General features: G+C 45.0%; 1 protein-coding gene across 3 annotated transcripts in view; it reads left to right on the top strand.

The window, feature by feature from the left end:
- The first annotated feature begins 6831 nt into the window (after window positions 1-6831).
- LOC126938037 (stimulated by retinoic acid gene 6 protein-like) overlaps window positions 6832-18782 on the top strand; it is a 69482-nt gene continuing 57531 nt past the window's right edge. The window contains exons 1-2 of one of the 3 annotated variants that reach the window (XM_050762110.1): window positions 6832-7843; window positions 8943-9741. In XM_050762110.1, the coding sequence (XP_050618067.1) occupies window positions 9722-9741 (20 nt within the window). In that variant the 5' untranslated portion in view covers window positions 6832-7843; window positions 8943-9721. Of the gene's footprint in view, window positions 7844-8017; window positions 9742-18782 lie in introns of those variants that run through there. The other 2 variants (XM_050762108.1, XM_050762109.1) reach the window with 2 other exon arrangements.

Raw genomic sequence — 18782 nt, 5'->3', positions numbered from 1 at the left:
GAAAACAGCTATGGACAGGTACTGGACAGTGTTCTAACACAGGGCTGTGATCCTTGAGAGTGTCAGGGGGCACACAATGTGAGCCCCACATCTACCCAAACTTTCTTCCTGGGGACACTTTCCAGGCAAGAGGTAGACATCAGAATTCAAGACTTAGGCAGAGATTTGGGGATCTAGGACAGAAAATGAGGAGCCACGGAGAGGGAGTCCCACAAGTCTTAGACCTTTGGCTGACCCTGTACTGCACAAGTACAGGGCAAGACTTGAGGGCAGTTGCTGGGAGGTGAGAGCTGAGCAGAGATTTGGGGCTCACACCGTCCTGATGAGATTTTAGAGTTCAGGCCCAACCAGAATGAACCGCCCCCGGCCCCCTGGGGTTCTTTCTCCAAGCTCAGTGACACTAGCATCAGCCAAGTGGTTGCAGAGGTCTGAGTTTGAGCTCCAAGGACCCCTCCTGTATGCATCTAAGTTTTAGTCATTCCAACCATTTCCATTGTTCTCCTAGCCCTAATGGTGGTAGCTGCTTCACAGTTGCTACCTCCAAGTTGCCTAATTAATAATAATTCTTCTTCTTTCTTCCTTCTTCCTTCTTTCTTCTTCTTCTTTTTTTTTTTTTTTTTTTTTTTTTTTTTTTTTTTTTTTTTGAGACAGGGTCTGGCTCTGTCATCCAGGCTGGAATGCAGCAGCATGATCTTCGCTTATTTCAACTTCTGCCTCCTGTGCTCAAACTATCCTCCTGCCTCAGCCTCCTCAGTAGCTGGGACTACAGGCATGTGCCACTATGCCTGGCTAATTTTTGGGTTTTTTTGTAGAGACAAGATTTTGCCATGTTGTCGAGCCTGGTCTTGAACTCCTGAACTCAAGTGATCGCCCACCTCAGCCTCCCAAAGTGCTCAGATTACAGGCATGAGCCACTGTGCCCAGCCAATAATTCTTTTTTTTAAAATTATTATTTTTTGAGACAGAGTCTTGCTCTGTCACCCGGGCTGGAGTACAGTGGTGCTATCTTGGCTCACTGCAACCTCTGCCTCCTGGATTCAAGCAATTCTCCTGCCTCAGCCTCTCGAGTAGCTGGGACTATAGGTGTGTGCCATCATGCCCTGCTGATTTTTGTATTTTTAGTAGAGACAGAGTTTTGCCATGTTGGCTAGGCTGGTCTCCAACTCCTGACCTCAGGTGATCCACCACCCTCGACCTCCCAAAGTGCTGGGATTACAGGCATGGGCCGCCATGCCTGGCCCAATAATTCTTTATATTACATACCATTTGTAGGCTTGGCACAGTGGCTCACGCCTGTAATCCCTGCACCTTGGGAGGCCAAGCTGGAAGGATTGTGCCAGGAGTTCAACAGACTGGGCAACACAGTGAGACCTCTTTTCTACTAGCAAAAACTTATAAAGTTTGCTGGGCATGGTGGTACATGCCTCCAGCTACTCAGGAGGCTGAGGTGGGTGGATCACTTTAGCCTTGGAGTTCAAGACTGCACTGAGCTGTGATCAGGCCACTGTACTCCAGCCTGGGAAACAGAGCTGTTGCTTGCCTGAAAAAGATAAAAAAGGGAAATGAATTCTATTTGTCGTCTGACTAGGCCTGAGTGATCCAGCTAATAGAACCAGGAGTGGTCCCCGGAAATAACTGTCAAAGATGGGTCATAATCAGAGAACTAGAAAGCTTAACTACAAATATGCTTCAAAAATAATACAAATTATTTATTTAAATGATAAATGAGAATACGTTTCTTGCAACTACAGGGTCAGTATTGCTGAAAATGACACAAAAAATGTAATTGTGTGTGTTGCATGATTATAAGTTGAATTCACAGGCTTGCCAGTCTCTTATGTGAAAGTTAGGGAATGAGAACCTGAGACTTGGAATGGGGAAATCGGGGTGGACTCAGATGAAGCTGAGAATCCTGAACCCTTGAGTCATTCTGAGCTTCCTTTGCCAATGGAAGCAGCTTGCCTGTCATGTCTGAGAAGACTCTCTTTCCCTTGCTTAAGGACTCTGTGTTAAGATCACCCAAGGCAGTTGCCTTGCAAGGGATACCTTTTCTCCTCTGGCTTGTGGCCACTAGACTCTCAACTGACATCAGAAGTCTAGGCAGTTGAGTAGGGCACATACAAGATTTGCCCTGGGAAGATTTAGCTTCTATACCAAAAAAAAAAAAAAAAAAAAAAAAAAAAAATGCATGAATAGATTCTTAGGGTATTAGACCAAGGAAGGCAGAATAGAATTTAGCATCAAGTCAAATTTATTGATACAAGTGCACTGATCAGAGATTCTGGATTCAATGTGTTAATTTGTGCAGGGGGAAAAGGCTCTACAGTTTACTTAGCTGCTTGAGTGGAACGGGGATTCAAAGGTGACCTGTATTTAAAGATACTGAGATGCCAGAACATCCTTGGTGTGTTGTAGGGGATGGGATAAAAAGGCTTAGGGAGATGTTGGAATCGATTTGTTATAGACAACTCTCACACTCACCTACCCAACCAACCACTACATTCTCCAGGAGGGCCCAGAGGACATTCCCTTCACTATGACATTGGGAAATTCATTAATGAGGGGACCACTACTGTCCTGGAAGACTTGGTGGTGGCTCTCCTCTTTTGGCCACATGTGAAGATAAGAGATGCTACCACTGAGCTGGGCTCCTTAATCCACTGGGAATCATGGGATCCCAGAATAGCAGAGGCCAAGTGGTAGCATCCAACTGCCAAGGGCAGAGCAGGGCACATACATTGTAATCGGCAGTAAGATGGTGAGCATCACTGTGTTTTGACTCACAGGAATCTTGGCATTGGCTAGTTGTCACAGTGTCCCTAGGACTGAAAGAGATGGGCATCCTACTAAAATGCTGTGTGCTCCATGTAACAGGGAAAACTCCACACCTGGTGTCCAGAGCCTGTTTTGAATCACCACAGTGGAGAGCCAGAATTTCTTGTCCCATTTTCAGACCTAGTATTAACCCAGAGCCTCTTCTTTGAAAGGATGGCGGGGTCCCCTTAAAGAAGGACTCTTTACAAATGTATCCTATAAACCATCCTGTAAGCCCCTCCCCAGAGGGACCTCTGACCATTTACGAGAGTGACCCACCATAGCCCACAGTTAAAGTCAGGGCATACAGCGCTCAGGGCCCAAGTTCAGATCACAGAGCACACATCCTGTGGTTACTTCCCCACTTCCTAAATAGAATAGTTGCACTTGGCAACCAGCAAAATCGCAACATCAGCTCTGTGACACAAAGTGGAAGCCCCTGGAACTTCCTTTCTGACCAGGAGGGTAAAATATCTGCTGCCAGTTTCCTCACAAATAATTGACAAAGAGTTCATCTTGCCAATGGGAGAATTTCACTTTCTTAGAAGGCAGCACAGCCTAGTCTCATAGGAGGAAAGCACTTGCCCCCTTTTACATGCCTTTGGCCCTTTTCCTTTCAAAATAATAGTGTGCCATTATTGTGCTAAGAGCATTTGATTGCTTTCTGATCCAGATCAACAAAAAAATTACACAGCAAGTCCTTATTTAACACCGTGGATAGGTTCTTGGAAACTGACTTTAAGTGAGACAACGTATAACAAAACCAATTTTATGTAGGCTAATTAATACAGGCAAGAGGTTGAGTTCCTATGGCATATTTCTGGTTATAAAAACATTACCACACTTCTAAATAAAAACCCCAAAGACTTCTAATCATAAACATTAAAATGAATGTGAACATTTAAGAAAGGTTAATAAGAACAAGGTAATTATTTACTCAGGGTAGAACGGCTGAACCGTATCTGAGCAACTCAGTGCCCAAGGCAGGAACAGACCATGACCAACGCAGGGCGCACTCACGCACACCCACAGTCACTCACACTGGGACCGTGCAGACATGCCAGTTCCCCTCACCGGTGCACATCTTCAGGCATCCCACACAGACATCAGGATAATGTGCAAACTTCACACAGACAGTGGTGCTGGCTGGAGGTGGTTTCCTTTTTTCTCATCAATGTTGTAAAAAAAATCACATTGAATGTGACAGCTTTATTCAAGGATCTGCTATAGCTTTCCCCCCCCCACTTATTCTCAAATTTCTCCTGTATTAGGGAGGGGTACAAGTCTCAGTTCATCTTTCCATGTCACATCCCTAATCTGTAGATTCGCTGATGCATTGACTCATTTGTTCTTCATCCAGCAAACTCTCAGAAGGCTCACTCTACACCTAGCCTGTGTTGGACACTGGGGAGTAGCTGAGGAAGCCATGCTCTGTGTGCTCAAGAAGGTGGCCCAGGTAGGGTGGATAGGGAAGCAATTGTAGTGCAATGAATGTTACTATTGAAGAGTATTCAGGGAAAAAGAGAGTCAAGGAGAGCTCCTGGACAAAGCACTTCCTAAATTAAATCTCAGAAAGCCCATAGGTGTTGGCCTGGAAGGATGATAGAGAAGCGGAATCCACATGGAGGGAACAGTGTATGGGAAGGCATGAGGACCAGAGAGAGAACAGCACAGTAAAGAGCAGGAGCAAGCTCAGCACAGCTGCAGTGCTGTGTGGGGTGTGGAGACATTGGAGGGGAAGCCTGAGAGGTCAGTAAGAGCCAGACCACCAGTCTTTCCCAGCCAGCTGAGAAGCTTGGAAATAGTGCAACCTAGGCTTGGACACGGTAGAGCAGGCCTGTATTGCTTTCTGACAGATGGACACTTCACAGGTGGAGGGGAAGGGGACAGCACATACCCACCAGGGGCCAGAGGATGAGCCTTTTGGAGAGTCCTTCTGGTTCTCCTTTCCTCTGTCTCACAGGCGGGAATGCAGTGGTGCAATCATAGCTCACTGGAGCCTTGAACTTCAAGACTCAAGCAATCCTCCCACCTTGGCCTCCCAAAGTGTTGGGATTACAGGTGTGAGCCACTGCACCTGGCCCTTCCTGGGGCTTCTATCCAAATGTAAGGTTTGTGCTGGGACCACCCGTAGGAAACTGCCGCCTTGTGGGTAATGCGGGAATTACAGATCTAGAAATGACAATGTTCCTTATTTCTCAATTCAATATGTATTTCCTAATAATTACAAGCTGCAGTGCTGGAATAAGGAGCCATCTATCAGATGGAGAGAACAGAAATGCATACAGAAGTCACTGAATGTTCAGAGGTATGCCTGAAGCAATAGGTTGGTGAGGGAGGACATTGAAAGCTTCAGAGATGACACCTGCACTGAGTTGGGTAAAAAGTGGTCTTTAGGGGCCATATTCACTTTCCATCCTGCAGCACGGGATAGGAAAGGACTCACGCAAGGTCACACAGCTCTTCAGGGCAGGGCCTGGGCCAGCACCCAAGTTTCTGGGTATCTCAGCCCCGAGCTCTTTCTTATATATGGTTGGCCTTCAGTTTAAATGGATCCCACTCCTGGTGCTCTAGAAATGGCTTTTGCAGAATCTGATCTTCTGCTCCTGACTATTCCCAGGCCCTGTCATGGTAATTGGTCACAGCCAGCTTTCTGATGCAGTAATCTCTTCCTTTGTGATCTGCATTCTGTCTATGTGAAACTGCAAAACACTAAAACTCTCCCTAGGGTGAATACTGTGCTGCAGCCAGGATCTTGTCCTCCCTGGGAAGAAGAAACAAGGTGTGTCCCAAGAGCATTTATCCTCAGGGACTAGCATAGTCCTTGATATGTAGGTACTTTGTAAATATTTGTGATATGAATGAATGAGTGAAGACAGGAGAGGTGGGTAGGCCTGAGAGGTTAGTCCCAGCTCTCCTGTGGGCTTATCCAGAGTTAAGTCTTCTCTAGAATAGTCTGGAAAGATTAGTTGGGGACAGATTACAAAGGTCACTGAATGCCCAGCTAAAAAGATTGGCTTTCTTCTACTAGCAGAGGGGAAGCAAACCTGTTAGAGAACAGGGAAGGAGCAGGATCAGAATATAGGTTGGTTTCATTCCTTGTCAAAGAGAGAAAAATAGTCCCAAGTCAAAACTCATATCTGTCCCAGAAAGCCATTGATATTACTTTGTGAACCCAAAAATATCGGAGACAGGTTTCAATCAATTTAGAAAGTTTATTTTGCCAGGATTAAGGACACACCTGTGACACAGCCTCAGGAGGTGCTGACAACATGTGCCCAAGGTGGTCGGGGCACAGCTTGCTTTTATACACTTCAGGGAGAGATGAGACGTCAATCAATACGTGTAAGAAGTACATTGGTTCTGTCTGGTGTGGTGGGACAACCCGAAGTGGGGGCTTCTAGTTCGTAGGTAGATAAGAGACAAATGATTGCATTCTTTTGAGTCTCTGATTAAGCTTTCCCTGAATACACAGTTTATGTGTGAGAGGAAGGTAGAGGAATAGTCACTTGTCCCTTAGTCTGGCTCAGTGAATCTGCACTTTTACATAAACAATAGGGCAGAGGAAGCAATCAGATGTGCATTTGTCTCGGGTGAACAAAGGGATAACTTTGAATTCTGTCTGTCCTTTGTATGGCACGTGTGAAGATAAGCCATCAATTTACATACCAAGGTGAAATTCGACAGAACTGTTTAGGGTAAAGACCTTGAGGCCCACGAAGAATTTCCTTGTGGGTAAATTATGAGAAAGGTATGTAGCTCTTTTTTTTTTTTTTTAATTGAAACTTTGTAGCTATCTTATTTAGAAATAAAATGGGAAGTAGGTTTGCCTGACTTAGTTCCCAGCTTGACTTTCCCCTTTAGCTTAGTGAGGGTCCAAGATTGATTTTCCATTCACAAGTTAATGAAGAAATTGCACTAGGTCTTCTAGATATCTGAGTTCTTTTGTTTCTAATTTCTACTTCTGGTTTGGTTTCTATTTCTAGTTTCTAGTTTCTATTGCTAGTTCTTAATTTAATAATTAAGCCATGTCTCTAGAGAATAACTAGAAGCTGGCCTGTAATAAGCTTACAACACTCAGGAAACAAGCACAACCTTTGTGATACACTGTTGAATTTCCTTCTGTGACATCACCCAGGCTGTGAACCCTACTACATATAGGGCCCCAGTACAGTAACTCTTCCTAACCTGGGTCTGGTGTAGTCCTCACTCTCTGCCAACTGCAGCACCATTGCATAACTCCTGGAAAAAAGTCTGTAGTGGAGTGCTATAGGGCTCTGTTCTATTCAATGTTTTTATTGGTAATCTAGATGAACTCAGAGAGAGTATTCAAATGCCCCCAAAGAAATTAATATACATTGGATAGGAAAAACAATATTCAAAAAGGCTTGTGTAGCTTAGCATGGTGAAGAGAAATCAAATGTTGAAATGTTCTGGAGATACATGTCAAGTTCTCTGTTTGAGTTCAATGCAAAAATAAGAAAGCCCAAGAGAAGCGAAATGAAATCTATCATGCTGGTTTCAAAAGGGTCCAAGTCTGGAGCATGGCAGCCCCTCAGAAGTGAGTCTTTACTACTATAAACCAAATATTCCAGAATTTTGCATTTTAAAACCAATGTCCAGAATTTAAGCATTTTAAAACCAATGTCTTAGCTTTTTTTTCTCCACTTTAAGGTGGCTGCCTTTCCAATGTCCCCAGAACGGTTGGTGACAATTCAATAATGATTCTTCCTTAATGGTATGAAGAGAGGAATTGTAATATTGTGAGGAAACTTGCCATGATCATCCAAGAATTTAAAATATCCATTTGAAGTCTGGGAAATGGAGCCAGGAAGCACATTGCGGATGGGCACTCCTGGAAGTGATAGCATCTCTGCGTACCTAGAAGGAGAAGAGCTTTGCAATTATTTTCTATGAACCATCTGACAGAGATGTATCAAGAACTGCTTCTTTCAGTGAAGGAGACAGCCTGGTTTCAGAGGAAATACATTTACAGTGTTTCTTTGCTTTTAGACATCCAGCAAAAGAGGTATGTTGTACTCAATCTTTGTATTTCTCTTTCTCTTTTGTTTTTCTTTCATCATTTTCATTTTGAGAATAAGTATGTATGGAGCCTCCCCTGTATCCCAGACATCATGCTGAATCAGATCTAGCTGTGGCTTCCGAGCCACTCTGGCCTAGAAGGGGGCTGTGACTTTGTGACTGTGTGCCCAATACCTGGCACATAGTCGGCTCCCAATGATAGCTAATGTTCACTGAGTGCTTACTGTCTGTCAGGCACCCTGCTAAGTATTCTATGTCTACTAGCTCATTTCAGCCCCACTGTCCATAAGGTTGGTAGGCTTGTCTTAGATAAAACTGAGGCTCAGAGAGGTGAACAATGAAACTTGCCTGAGGTTACACAGCTGAGAAATGATGGAGTTGGCCCTCAAGTCCACACTTGGAACCACTGCACCTATTTCTCCATAAGTGTGTGTTAAATGAACAAATAAACATGTGACATAAAAGGATGTAGGTCAAGCCCAGACAGAAGATTGCATCATGGCAATGAGAAGATACTTCATGGCAGATTCTGCTTGAGGCAGGACTTAATGAACAAGAGTGATGCCGATCAGTAGAGGTGGGAGGAGCCGCTCCAGGCAGGAGTGAAGAGGTCAGGGTTGGCAAACACAAATGGCCTGAGTTTGTCAGTTATGGTGTCTGTTCACTGCCTCCATGACTCTCTCCCACTCCACCATGGCTGATTCGATCTGGGGTGTTATGGACCAAACTGTGTCTGCCTCCCAAATTCCTGTGTTGAAGCCCTAACTCCCAGTACCTTAGAATGTAACTGTATTTGGAGATAGGACATTTATAGAGGTAATTACATCAAAATGAAGCTTTATCCTCAAAATAAAGGATGGACCATGTGGTGCTTGCAAGTCCTCTACATTCTGTGCTGTGTCTGCTATGGTAACACCAGCTGCTAGAACAAATAAGCCCCACTCTTCACCAGCTTATTGCAATAGAACTTTGCTTCTTGCTCATGCACTAGTCTGTGAGAGGACAGCCTGTGTAGAAGACAGTTTTGTCTGCATGGTGATTCATGTACCCAGATGCCTTCCATCCTGTGATTCTATATCCTTTAGAGCCTTAGAGTCCAACCAACAGATGGGGAAGGAGAAGGTGGGAAAGACACGCTTGTTCCTTGGCCATCTTGGCATAGAAGTGACACACATCACTTCGGCTCACACTCCACGGGTGAGACCTAGTCCATGTCTGTCCCTAGATGCCAGGGTGGCTGGGGAGTATGGCCTGGGATGAAAATATCCTTACTTTATGGAAAGGGAACAGGAACACCTGGTGGACAGCTAGCGGGTCCACCATGTGGTTGGAATTCAGTTCTGAACTTGTCTCCAGCCTCTTCTCCCCACAAATGGGCTGCCTTGTTTCCAGGAGAATCTAGGAGCCAGTGTTCCTAGTGTATTGCCTTAAGGCAGAGTCCTAGTTTATTGCCTGTAATAATTTTTACACCTGACCAAAGGGGCCATGGCTGCTCGGCAAAGCTCCGACAGCTCAGGGGGATGGTGCCCACAGCAGGAGCTTGAAAGGGCCAGCAAGAGCCCAGGAGAGAGGAAATAGGAGTGTAAGTCCTACGTCTGCAGCATGAGAAGGGAAGCTGAATAGTCAGCAGTGTTCTGGAATGAGGAAGCAGGCTGCCTGCTTGCTTTCATTTCTTAGGTAAATATTTGCTAGAAGTTTGCCTTTTCTCTGAGTTTTTCGGTGCTGTGACGAGAACTGGGCAGAACATCAGCTCATCAGAAGCAGTGACATCCAAGAGCCCTGAGAAACCCGAAGAACAATTGAGAGAAGCCTCCTTTGCCAACACGTTGCCCACCAGGGCTGCACGTGGTACCCCCACTCCAAGATGCTTTCCAAAAACACCAGGTAAGCTTTAAGAGGCAGATCTGAGACAAGTCGTGCTGGATAGCTGCATGTTCCTAGCAACTGCCTTCTGTGATGCTGGTGATTAATGAAAACCGGGAGAAAGGCATGTTTTAGCTAATTCATAGATAAGCTGGCATGGAGGAAATAACATAGATAGGTTACTTGGTCAGTGAATAGATTTCCTTTCATCTTCAGTTCAGAGACAGAGTGGAGTGGACAGAGCCCAGATGTGTTGTTAGGGGGCCTGGGTTCAAATCCTGGAGTTTTCTCATCTCTGAATCAGGTGTGATACCCCCTGCCTTACCTAAACCACAGCTTTGTGAAGATCATATGAGAACAAGAATGTGAAAGGATTCGAGATCCATAAAGTCCTGCCCCGATGGCAGGAATTAAGAATTCTTATTCTAACCTTCAAATGTTTTAGATCCAAGAACGGAAAGCCTACTCCAAAATATAACAAAAAATCCAACCATCACCTTCTGGCGTCACAGTATCTATTTAGAACTGTGGAGGATCAAAGAGGGAAATGAGCCATGAAAACACCAACAAGAATAAGAGTCACTTGGGAAAGGAGATACCCAGAATCCCACCCACGGGAAGAGGGAGGGAGCCTGAGCACAGTGAATGGAAAAGACCTGAGGCCGGAAACAGACCAGAGGGACGGCTTGTAGGACTGGTGGACAGGGAGCACAGGAGGCAGCCAGAGGTGGGCAAAGACTGAAACTGGAAGGTCTGAGAGCATTATTCCTTTTCCCCCTCTCTCCAGCTGGCCCCTTGGGCTGGGAGAAGGGAAAGGCTAAGAGGACAATTTTTAGGAAGATCCCTCTGGTCACAGGATGGAAAATGGGTAGGAGATAGGAGCCTGGGCAGGAGGCTACTGAGATAGTCCAGACAAAGGGGGCAGTGGCCGAGACGAAGGTGGTGGCTTTCGGGGTGGAGAGATGTGTCTGGATTTGGCAGGGATTGGAGAGGAAGGAGTAGAGGATGACTTTGGGTCCCTGACTTGGATGAATGGGTCTGGGGTAGTGCCATTCCTGAGATGAGGACGCCAGGGGAGGAGCAGGAAGTTGGGGTGTTCAGATGGGACATGTTGGACTGGGGTGTTCAGATGGGACATGTTGGACTGGGGTGCCCATGGGACATCCAGAGACAGATAACCAGGAGGCTGACAATTGGCCCTGTGGTCTGGCATTAGAGGGAAAGTCCAGGATGGACCCAGAGAATGTGGCCTACCCTTTGGTGCCAGCTGTGCCTCTTGGGCCCTTGACGTTCCTTTGAAGTCAGCACCATGCCCCTGAGAGCTTCTCCCCATCCCTCTCAGGGCCCCCTCTCCATCACGGTCCTCTTCCTGGGTATGGCTCAGCTGGTCAGGGCCCTTCTCACAGGGCAGGACCCAGCCTGAGCATGTAGTTCTGATTGGTCTACCAGTGAGGGGTGGGGAAGGGGTGTCGCTGTCCCCACTAAGGACCCTAGAAACCTTTATCAATGTTTTAATGTCATTGTAGTGCCTGAATATGTTTCCTCTTTGGAAAATATATGAAGGGTTCAAACTCCAGCTCTGCCAGCATCTAGCTAAATGACTTTGGGCTTTTAGTTAACCTCTAAAGCCTCAGTTTTCTCATCCATGAAGCGGGAATACTAGTACGTGTTATACAGGTTGTGAAGGGTTAAGTGAGACAATAACTATAAGAACCTTATCCAAATGCCCAGCACACAACTCACATTCAACACACAATGGCTATTATTATTGTTACTTTTATTAAGTGAAAAGAAATGAAAATGAATATGACTTTATTAGACAGTTAAGAAAGGAAGGAGGTAGAGAAGAAAAGTTTTTGTCTTCTTCAACAACCAAGTTTTTTGGTGGTAGCATTCTCTGAACTTTTCAGACATGCATGAAAACACCCCCATGCACATTTTCTAAAGCAGGGCACCAGCCAGAGCTGACCATTCCTAGACATACAGCAAGGTCAAAATGAATGGAGAAGTCAAAGCAAAGACAAAGAGAACAGAGATTTGAACATACAGAGAAGAAAGAGAGAGGCTCCGGGATAAAGTGAAATAAAAACAGGGTGTTTATGTGTGGGCTTGATTGCAGAACTTTTCCCTGATTCTTAGAAGGTCATAGAAAGTGGCAGACACAGAGACAAGCCAACACAGAGAGAGAGAAAGGCAGGGAGCTGCATGTGATGCTCTGAGGGGCTGTCAGAGGCAGGCCTGCAGGGGAAAAGGAGAAACTGGGAAACAAGCAGAAAGATAGTCAGCAGGCTTATGTGGGTTTATGGTAGTCATGGACTTCCTCTTATTTTATTTTAAAAATTTAAGCTTTTTATTATGGAAATATACAAACCCATACAAAAGAAAAGAGAATAGTATCATGAACCGCCAGCTTCAACAATTGTCAACACATGGCCAATCTTGTTGCATTGATACTCCCCCATCCCCTCCTCCTCTCCTAGGCAGCCTATTATTTCATCATGAATTTCATTTTGTGTTTTTGTTTGAGACAGAGTCTCACTCTGTCACCCAGGCTGGAGTACAGTGGTGCAATCACAGCTCACTGCAGCCTTGGTCTCCCTGGTCCAGGTGAGCCCTCCACCTCAGCCTCCTGAGTAGCTGGAACCACAGACATGCACCTCTAAGCCCAGCTAAGCTTTTTATTTTTTGTAGAGATGGGGGGTCTCCCTATGTTTCTCTGGTTGGTCTCAAACTCCTGGGCTCAAGCGATCCTCCTCCATCAGCCTCCCAAAGTGCTGGGATTATAGGCTTGAGCCACCATGCCCTGCCTGGATTTCATTTTTGAAAAGAATTCTGCTTTCTCCGTGGAATTCTTAAAGTGGTGTACAAGTGATCTGGTACAGAAGTTTGTTCTCAAACCTCCACAAGCCCCTGCCATTCTCTTGTTTTGATTCTGAGAGAGCCCAGACTGCCCTGGCCATAGGAGCTGAAAATTACATTGAAATCAAAACTTAGCAGTCAGAGAGTTCTTTTATGATCATCCAGATTGTTAGCATTCAATGCCTGGCTCCCCAACTTGCTAGCTGTGTAAGTTGGACAATATTCTGGATCTTTCAGTGCCTCAGTTTCCTCATCTGTGAAATGGAGTGATAATGTACCTTTCCCATAGGGCTGTTGTGAGGATGAAACAAGGTGGTAAACATACTAAATGTTTAAAACAAAGCTTGGCACATAGTAGACCCTTGAGGGATGTTAGCTTTCCATTCACTCGTTTAGGAAACATGAGTGAATGCCAACTGGTGCCAGAGGTATGGGCAGGAGCTGGGCACAGGGAGCTGAATGAGAAGGGCCTCTGCCCTCGAAGAGCTCCCCATTCAGTGGGGGACACAGACCTATGAAAAGTTAGCTCCAAACAGTGGACTGGTGGCTGTGACACTGGGCCGTGTCCCAAGCAGTCCATCCTATCCCCTCAATTCAGAAGTGAGCAAACAGAGACCTAGGGGTCCCCTGAGCCTAAGGAGCCATAGTGGTTAGCAGCAGAGCTGGGATGGGCTCAAAGTGGATTTCCCTGACTGGGCCTCTTCACATGAAGGCTTCAAAGGAGGTCGGTGGCCCAGGAGGGCACCTGGCCCATGCTGGGCAAAGGTGCTGGGCTTTGGGTCAGTCTTCCTGCAGTAGGGAAGGGTAAGATTGGTCATGGGGCCAGGCGTGGGCAGCCATTCTGGTTACTGGTTAACCAGGTGGGGACTGCAATGCACTGCATGGTCAGGGGCCCAAAGGTAGTGGAGTCCTTGGCACTTTCCGCCCTAGCAGAAGGCCAGGGATGCCAGCCTGGCTGAGCACAACCATGCATAGCACTGGACTAGGGCTGGGGGATGGAAGGCAGAGCCTGTGGGGAATGGGAGAGGTTGCCACTGCTTACCAGATGCTCCGGGGACAGAGAAGCAGACAGGGTCCAGGCTCCGAGGAGGTAGAAACGCAACCAGTGACAGTCCCCTTTCAGTTCTGTGAAAGGAAAAACACCTTTCTTTTGTCAGAGTTGTCCAAAAGTGGGGAAAAGACTGAGAATAAGTACAAGTGATCTGATACAGAAGTTTGTTCTCAAACCTCCACAAGCCCCTGCCATTCTCTTGTCTTGATTCTGAGTGGTTGAATAAAACTACTCTTTGGGCACGAGTCCAGGCACTTGATTCTCATTGTATCTCATCCACACAGAGCCCTGGAAGGGGGACACTGGATCCATTTTCAGGACGAGAAGAGTAAGACCCAAAGAAGGGCATGGCTCGCCTACAGTCACACAGCTGGCGTGTGGTGGAGCTGGGACTCACTCTCATGGTCTTCCTGGCTCCAAAGCCCACACTTTTCCACTGAGCCTGGCTGACTCAGCAAGATGGCAGGGTTGGCCTGGGAGATACAGGGTTCCTACCCTTGAAAGTGCCCAAATGGAGCTTCAGGGCTGCCCTGTGGGGAGGGAGAGTGGCAGAGAGTACAGAGGCATTCACACTTCCCATGGGTGGATGCTAGTCTGTGATTCCACTACTTGGAGTGGATGAGGGGCCAGGAGGCAGCTCAGCCCAATGCAGGCCAAGTACACACAGTGCAGAGTGTATGTCTCCCTGGCACCCGCCCTTCCTGCATTCTTTCCTTCTTTCCTTCACTCACTTATTCATTCAGCAAGCACGCACTTGGATTTATTATGTACCTTGCCTGAAGTCTAGAAGCTCAGCGTAGGGGTTGGGTAAGGGACAGTTGGAATTCACAGTTGAATAAAACGTGTTTCTAGCTTTTGAAAAGTTCATAACTGGAAAGTGAGAGATAAGACGTGAAAAATAGCATGAAGAAGATTTGAGGAGTGCTAGAGAGGACCCTCAGCCAAGTTCAGTGGGGCTGGGGGAGGAGAAGTGGGAGGGAGGAGGGAATGACTTTGGGTCAGGGAGGAGCGAGGAGGAGGGCCCAGAGAGGCAATAAGATCTGAGCTAAAGTTTCCACATGACCTCATTTGCTGTTTACACATCTGAGCAGGTCGCAGTGTTTAGGATCCTGCAGTGTGAAGACACATATTTGCAGAATGCATCAGAGGCCTTCATGGACAGATGGCCCCCTAGCAATCATCTGATAGTCAAGTTTGTGTTTTCTTTTTCCAAACACTTGGTTGCAACCCATTAGTGGGCTGTAAAATCAATTCAGTGTTTATGACCAGCGTTGTACAAAATGGAATGGGACAGAGTACAAATGACTTGAACCAAATTAGGACTACCAAAGGGCACTGAGCATAGTAAGGGTATTGTTTTGTGAAAATTCGTTAAACATGCATGCGCAGAAGTTTGTTAAACACGCATGTGTGCACACACACATCTCAACTGGGTCATAGTTGTAACTATGAGTAGTGTGTTGTATATGTAACACATACAACTGTGACTTGTAGTTAAAAAATTTTGTCTGGTCCAATGTCCTCATTTTACAAAGTAGAGAAAAAGGATTTGTGCAATGCAGAGTGTAGGGAGAAGAGCATAGGGTGGGGCACTGGCTTTCTCCTGAGTTCTTTTATTTAACCTTGTTGTCTTTCCTCTAAAGCATAGTTAATATTGACCTTGGTCCTAGAAACTCTGACTTCTTCATTATTTTAGGAAATGCCAGAGCCAAGGTCACTTGTGCCCAGTGGTATACTGGGAAATGTATCATAACTGGATCTTGAAAAAGTATGCATATGTATATATAAGCTTATTATAAATTATACTGATATAATACATTTTACATAATTAACAAATAAAAAATATACAATATCTTTATTGCAAATTCCATTCAGCCAATTAATTCTCATAGAATGCTTTCCTTAATTTCTGCTGAATTCATCTGTAGCCAAGCTATGATTGCAGTTGATGAGTGAACATAGTTTCAACATGATTATTGGTTGATATTTTTATTTACATTAATGAGTAAGACAAATGGGAAAGAACAAAGACTAGATGTGAGTCAGGACTTGTTTGCTGATTGTCAGGAGTTACTTTGCTGAGTGGGGTAAACGTTTTTGAATTCTGGAAGAATATTTTCTCAATTATTTCTGCTATGCACTCTGTAATAGCTACAAACATATGTTTTTAAATCTGCAGTATTAACATTTTCTCTGTCACTTTACAGGCAATCTACAAAACAATAAATCAAGCCCTGATTTGTAGTGTTTGCCTATTGCCATGATATAAACATTCCCATCGTGGCTGATGTCAAGCGAGGTGATGTCACTGAATATGGAGTTGGAAAGCGATGCACAACAGCACATCATAACAGTGTTTACATTATACAGATGTAATAAGAGCATATCCCAAGAGCATAGATGATAGTAAAAGGTAGCAAAACAATTGGAAAGTGATGAGTTTTGTTGTTTAGAGACAGGGTCTCACTGTGTTGCCCAGGCTGGTGTCAAACTCCTGGGCTCAAGAAGTCGTCCTGCCTCAGCCTCCTGAGTATCTGGGACTATCAGTGCCCACCACTGTGCCCAGCTTGAAGAGATGAGTTTTGAGTTTTTTAAATCTTTGTTTATAATATAACTTATTTGCTTATAGGTTTATATAACTTAATTTTTAAAAACAATGGTGGTGCTTCACAACTGTCTTGCAGAATTCCTTACAGTATGACAATTGGTTCTTCCCATTTGGCACAAGCCAGCCTCAGCACCTCTACATCTACCTCAGACCTCCAAGGCAGGATTCTGGGGAATGAACAAGGGGATTCATGGGATTCACGAAAGTAGGGCAGGGCTGGTGCAGAATCAGACATCCCAAAGTACACATGGCTGCATTGCGGAAGGCATCACATGGATGCACACTCACATGCACTCTGCACACACCCCTTCCTCCTTCCCTAACCCACTCTGCACTGAGAAGTGGGAACCATTTCTTCTGTGCCCACAAGGTGGTCAGCGCCCTGCTCAATGAGCACAATCGGGTACCTCAAAAGTCCTGGGCAACTGATGCTTCTGATCTCTGCTCCTCTCTGGGCCTCAGTTCCCTGGGAGAGAGTCCCATGGAATTAATCACCATTCCCTGAGCCACTTGCCAGGCACTTGACTGGTCTCTGAGGACAGAGGTGAGTTGGCCACAGCCTGGAAAACCAGGAAACTCTGGAGCTCCAAGAAACCACCTGAGTGAGCCAAGGACTGGGGCAGAGGAGGGAGAGGTGAAGGGGAGCCTGACTCCCACACTTGCTTCCTCTTGGGTAAATCATCACACCTCGCCTGGCTTCAGTTCCTCATTTTAAAAAAGGGCTGATACAACTTACCTCATAAGATTCTAGTAAAGGTTGAGTTAGGTAATATAAAATAGCAGAGTGCCTGGGACATAGGGACACAATAAAGTGACATCAATCAATGAAAGCTACTATCATAGGTTGAACTTACTACTACAGAGTGATCATGTTAGCACCAAAAAAAGCAGAAGGATGTGGGAGACCCCCCCCCAACAGATGATCAGTGGCACATGTTGGAGAATGGAGGGAGGAATAGAGATAACTGTGTTCTAGAAGCAGCACGTAGGTGTATGTCGCTTTTCAGATTGGCCCTCATTTTATCATTTAAAATAAAAATTTAATTGACACATTGTAATTCTACATATTTATGGAACACAATTTGATGTTTTGGTTTATGCATATGCTGTACAATGATCAAATCTGGATAGTTAGTATACCTATTGTCTTATACATTTATCATTTATTTATGTTGAGAACATTAAAAACCTCTGCTTCAGCTATTTTGTAGTATACAATACCTTACTGCTAACTATAGTTACCCTACTGTGCAATAGAACACCAGAATTTATTAATCTTATTTAATTATCACTTTGTAACCATTCACCAACTTCTCCCCATTCTTCCTTCTCCCATTCCCTCCTGGTTTCTAGTAACTACTGTTCTACTTCTGTATCACCTTTTTTTTTTTTTTTTTTTTTTGAGACGGAGTCTCGCTGTGTCCCCCAGGCTGGAGTGCAGTGGCGCGATCGCGGCTCACTGCAAGCTCCGCCTCCCGGATTCACGCCATTCTCCTGCCTCAGCCTCCTGAGTAGCTGGGACTACAGGCGCCCACTACCGCGCCCGGCTAATTTTTTGTAGTTTTAGTAGAGACGGTGTTTCACCGTGGTCTCAATCTCCTGACCTTGTGATCCGCCCGCCTCGGCCTCCCAAAGTGCTAGGATTACAGGCGTGAGCTACCGCGCCCGGCCTGTATCACCTTTTTAAAAGATTCTGCATGTGAGTAAGATCATTTGGTATTTGTCTTTCTGTGTCTGGCTCATTTCACTTAACATAATGTCCTCTGGGCTCATGCATGTTGCTGCAAATGATAGGATTTCATTCTTTTTTATGGCTAAATAGTATTCCACTGTGTATGTACCACAATTTCTTTATCCATTCATTTGTTGTTGAACACATGGGTTGATTCTGTACCTTGGCTATTGTGAATAGTGCTGTGGTAAACATGGGAGTGCAAATACCTTTTTGATATACTGATTTCGTTTTCTTTGGATAAATACCCATACTGGGGATTGCTGGATTTATATGGTAGGTCTAGTTTCAATTTTTTTGAGGAACTTCTATACTATTTTCCATAATGGCTGTACTAATTTACATCCCCACCAAAAGTGTGTTCTAATTTACATTTTCTTTGGATAAATACTCATACTGGGGATTGCTGGATTATATGGTAGTTCTAGTTTCAACTTTTTTGAGGAACTTCTATACTGTTTTCCATAATGGCTGTACTAATTTACATCTCCACCAAAAGTAAATGTTCCCTTTTCTTCACATCCTCACCACCACTTGTTTTGCTTTGTCTTTTTGAATAGCCATTCTAACCGTAGTGAGGTAGTATCTCATTGTGGTTTTGATTTGCGTTTCCCTAATGATTAGTGATGTTGAAATTTTTCATGTTGGCCATTTGCATGTCTTCTTTTGAGAAATGCCTATTAAGGTCTTTAGCCCATTTTTTAGTTGGGTTAAATAACTACTTGTGCTGTTGAGTTGTTTAAGTTGCTTATATATTCTGGATATTAACTCCTTGTCAGATAGTTTGCAAATCTTTTATCCCATTCTGTAGG

The sequence above is a fragment of the Macaca thibetana genome, chromosome 15 (genome assembly GCF_024542745.1).
Source record: "Macaca thibetana thibetana isolate TM-01 chromosome 15, ASM2454274v1, whole genome shotgun sequence".
NCBI classification, from domain to species: domain Eukaryota; kingdom Metazoa; phylum Chordata; class Mammalia; order Primates; family Cercopithecidae; genus Macaca; species Macaca thibetana.
Note: the sequence above shows the minus strand (reverse complement) of the source record. Positions and strands in the feature narration are given on the sequence as shown.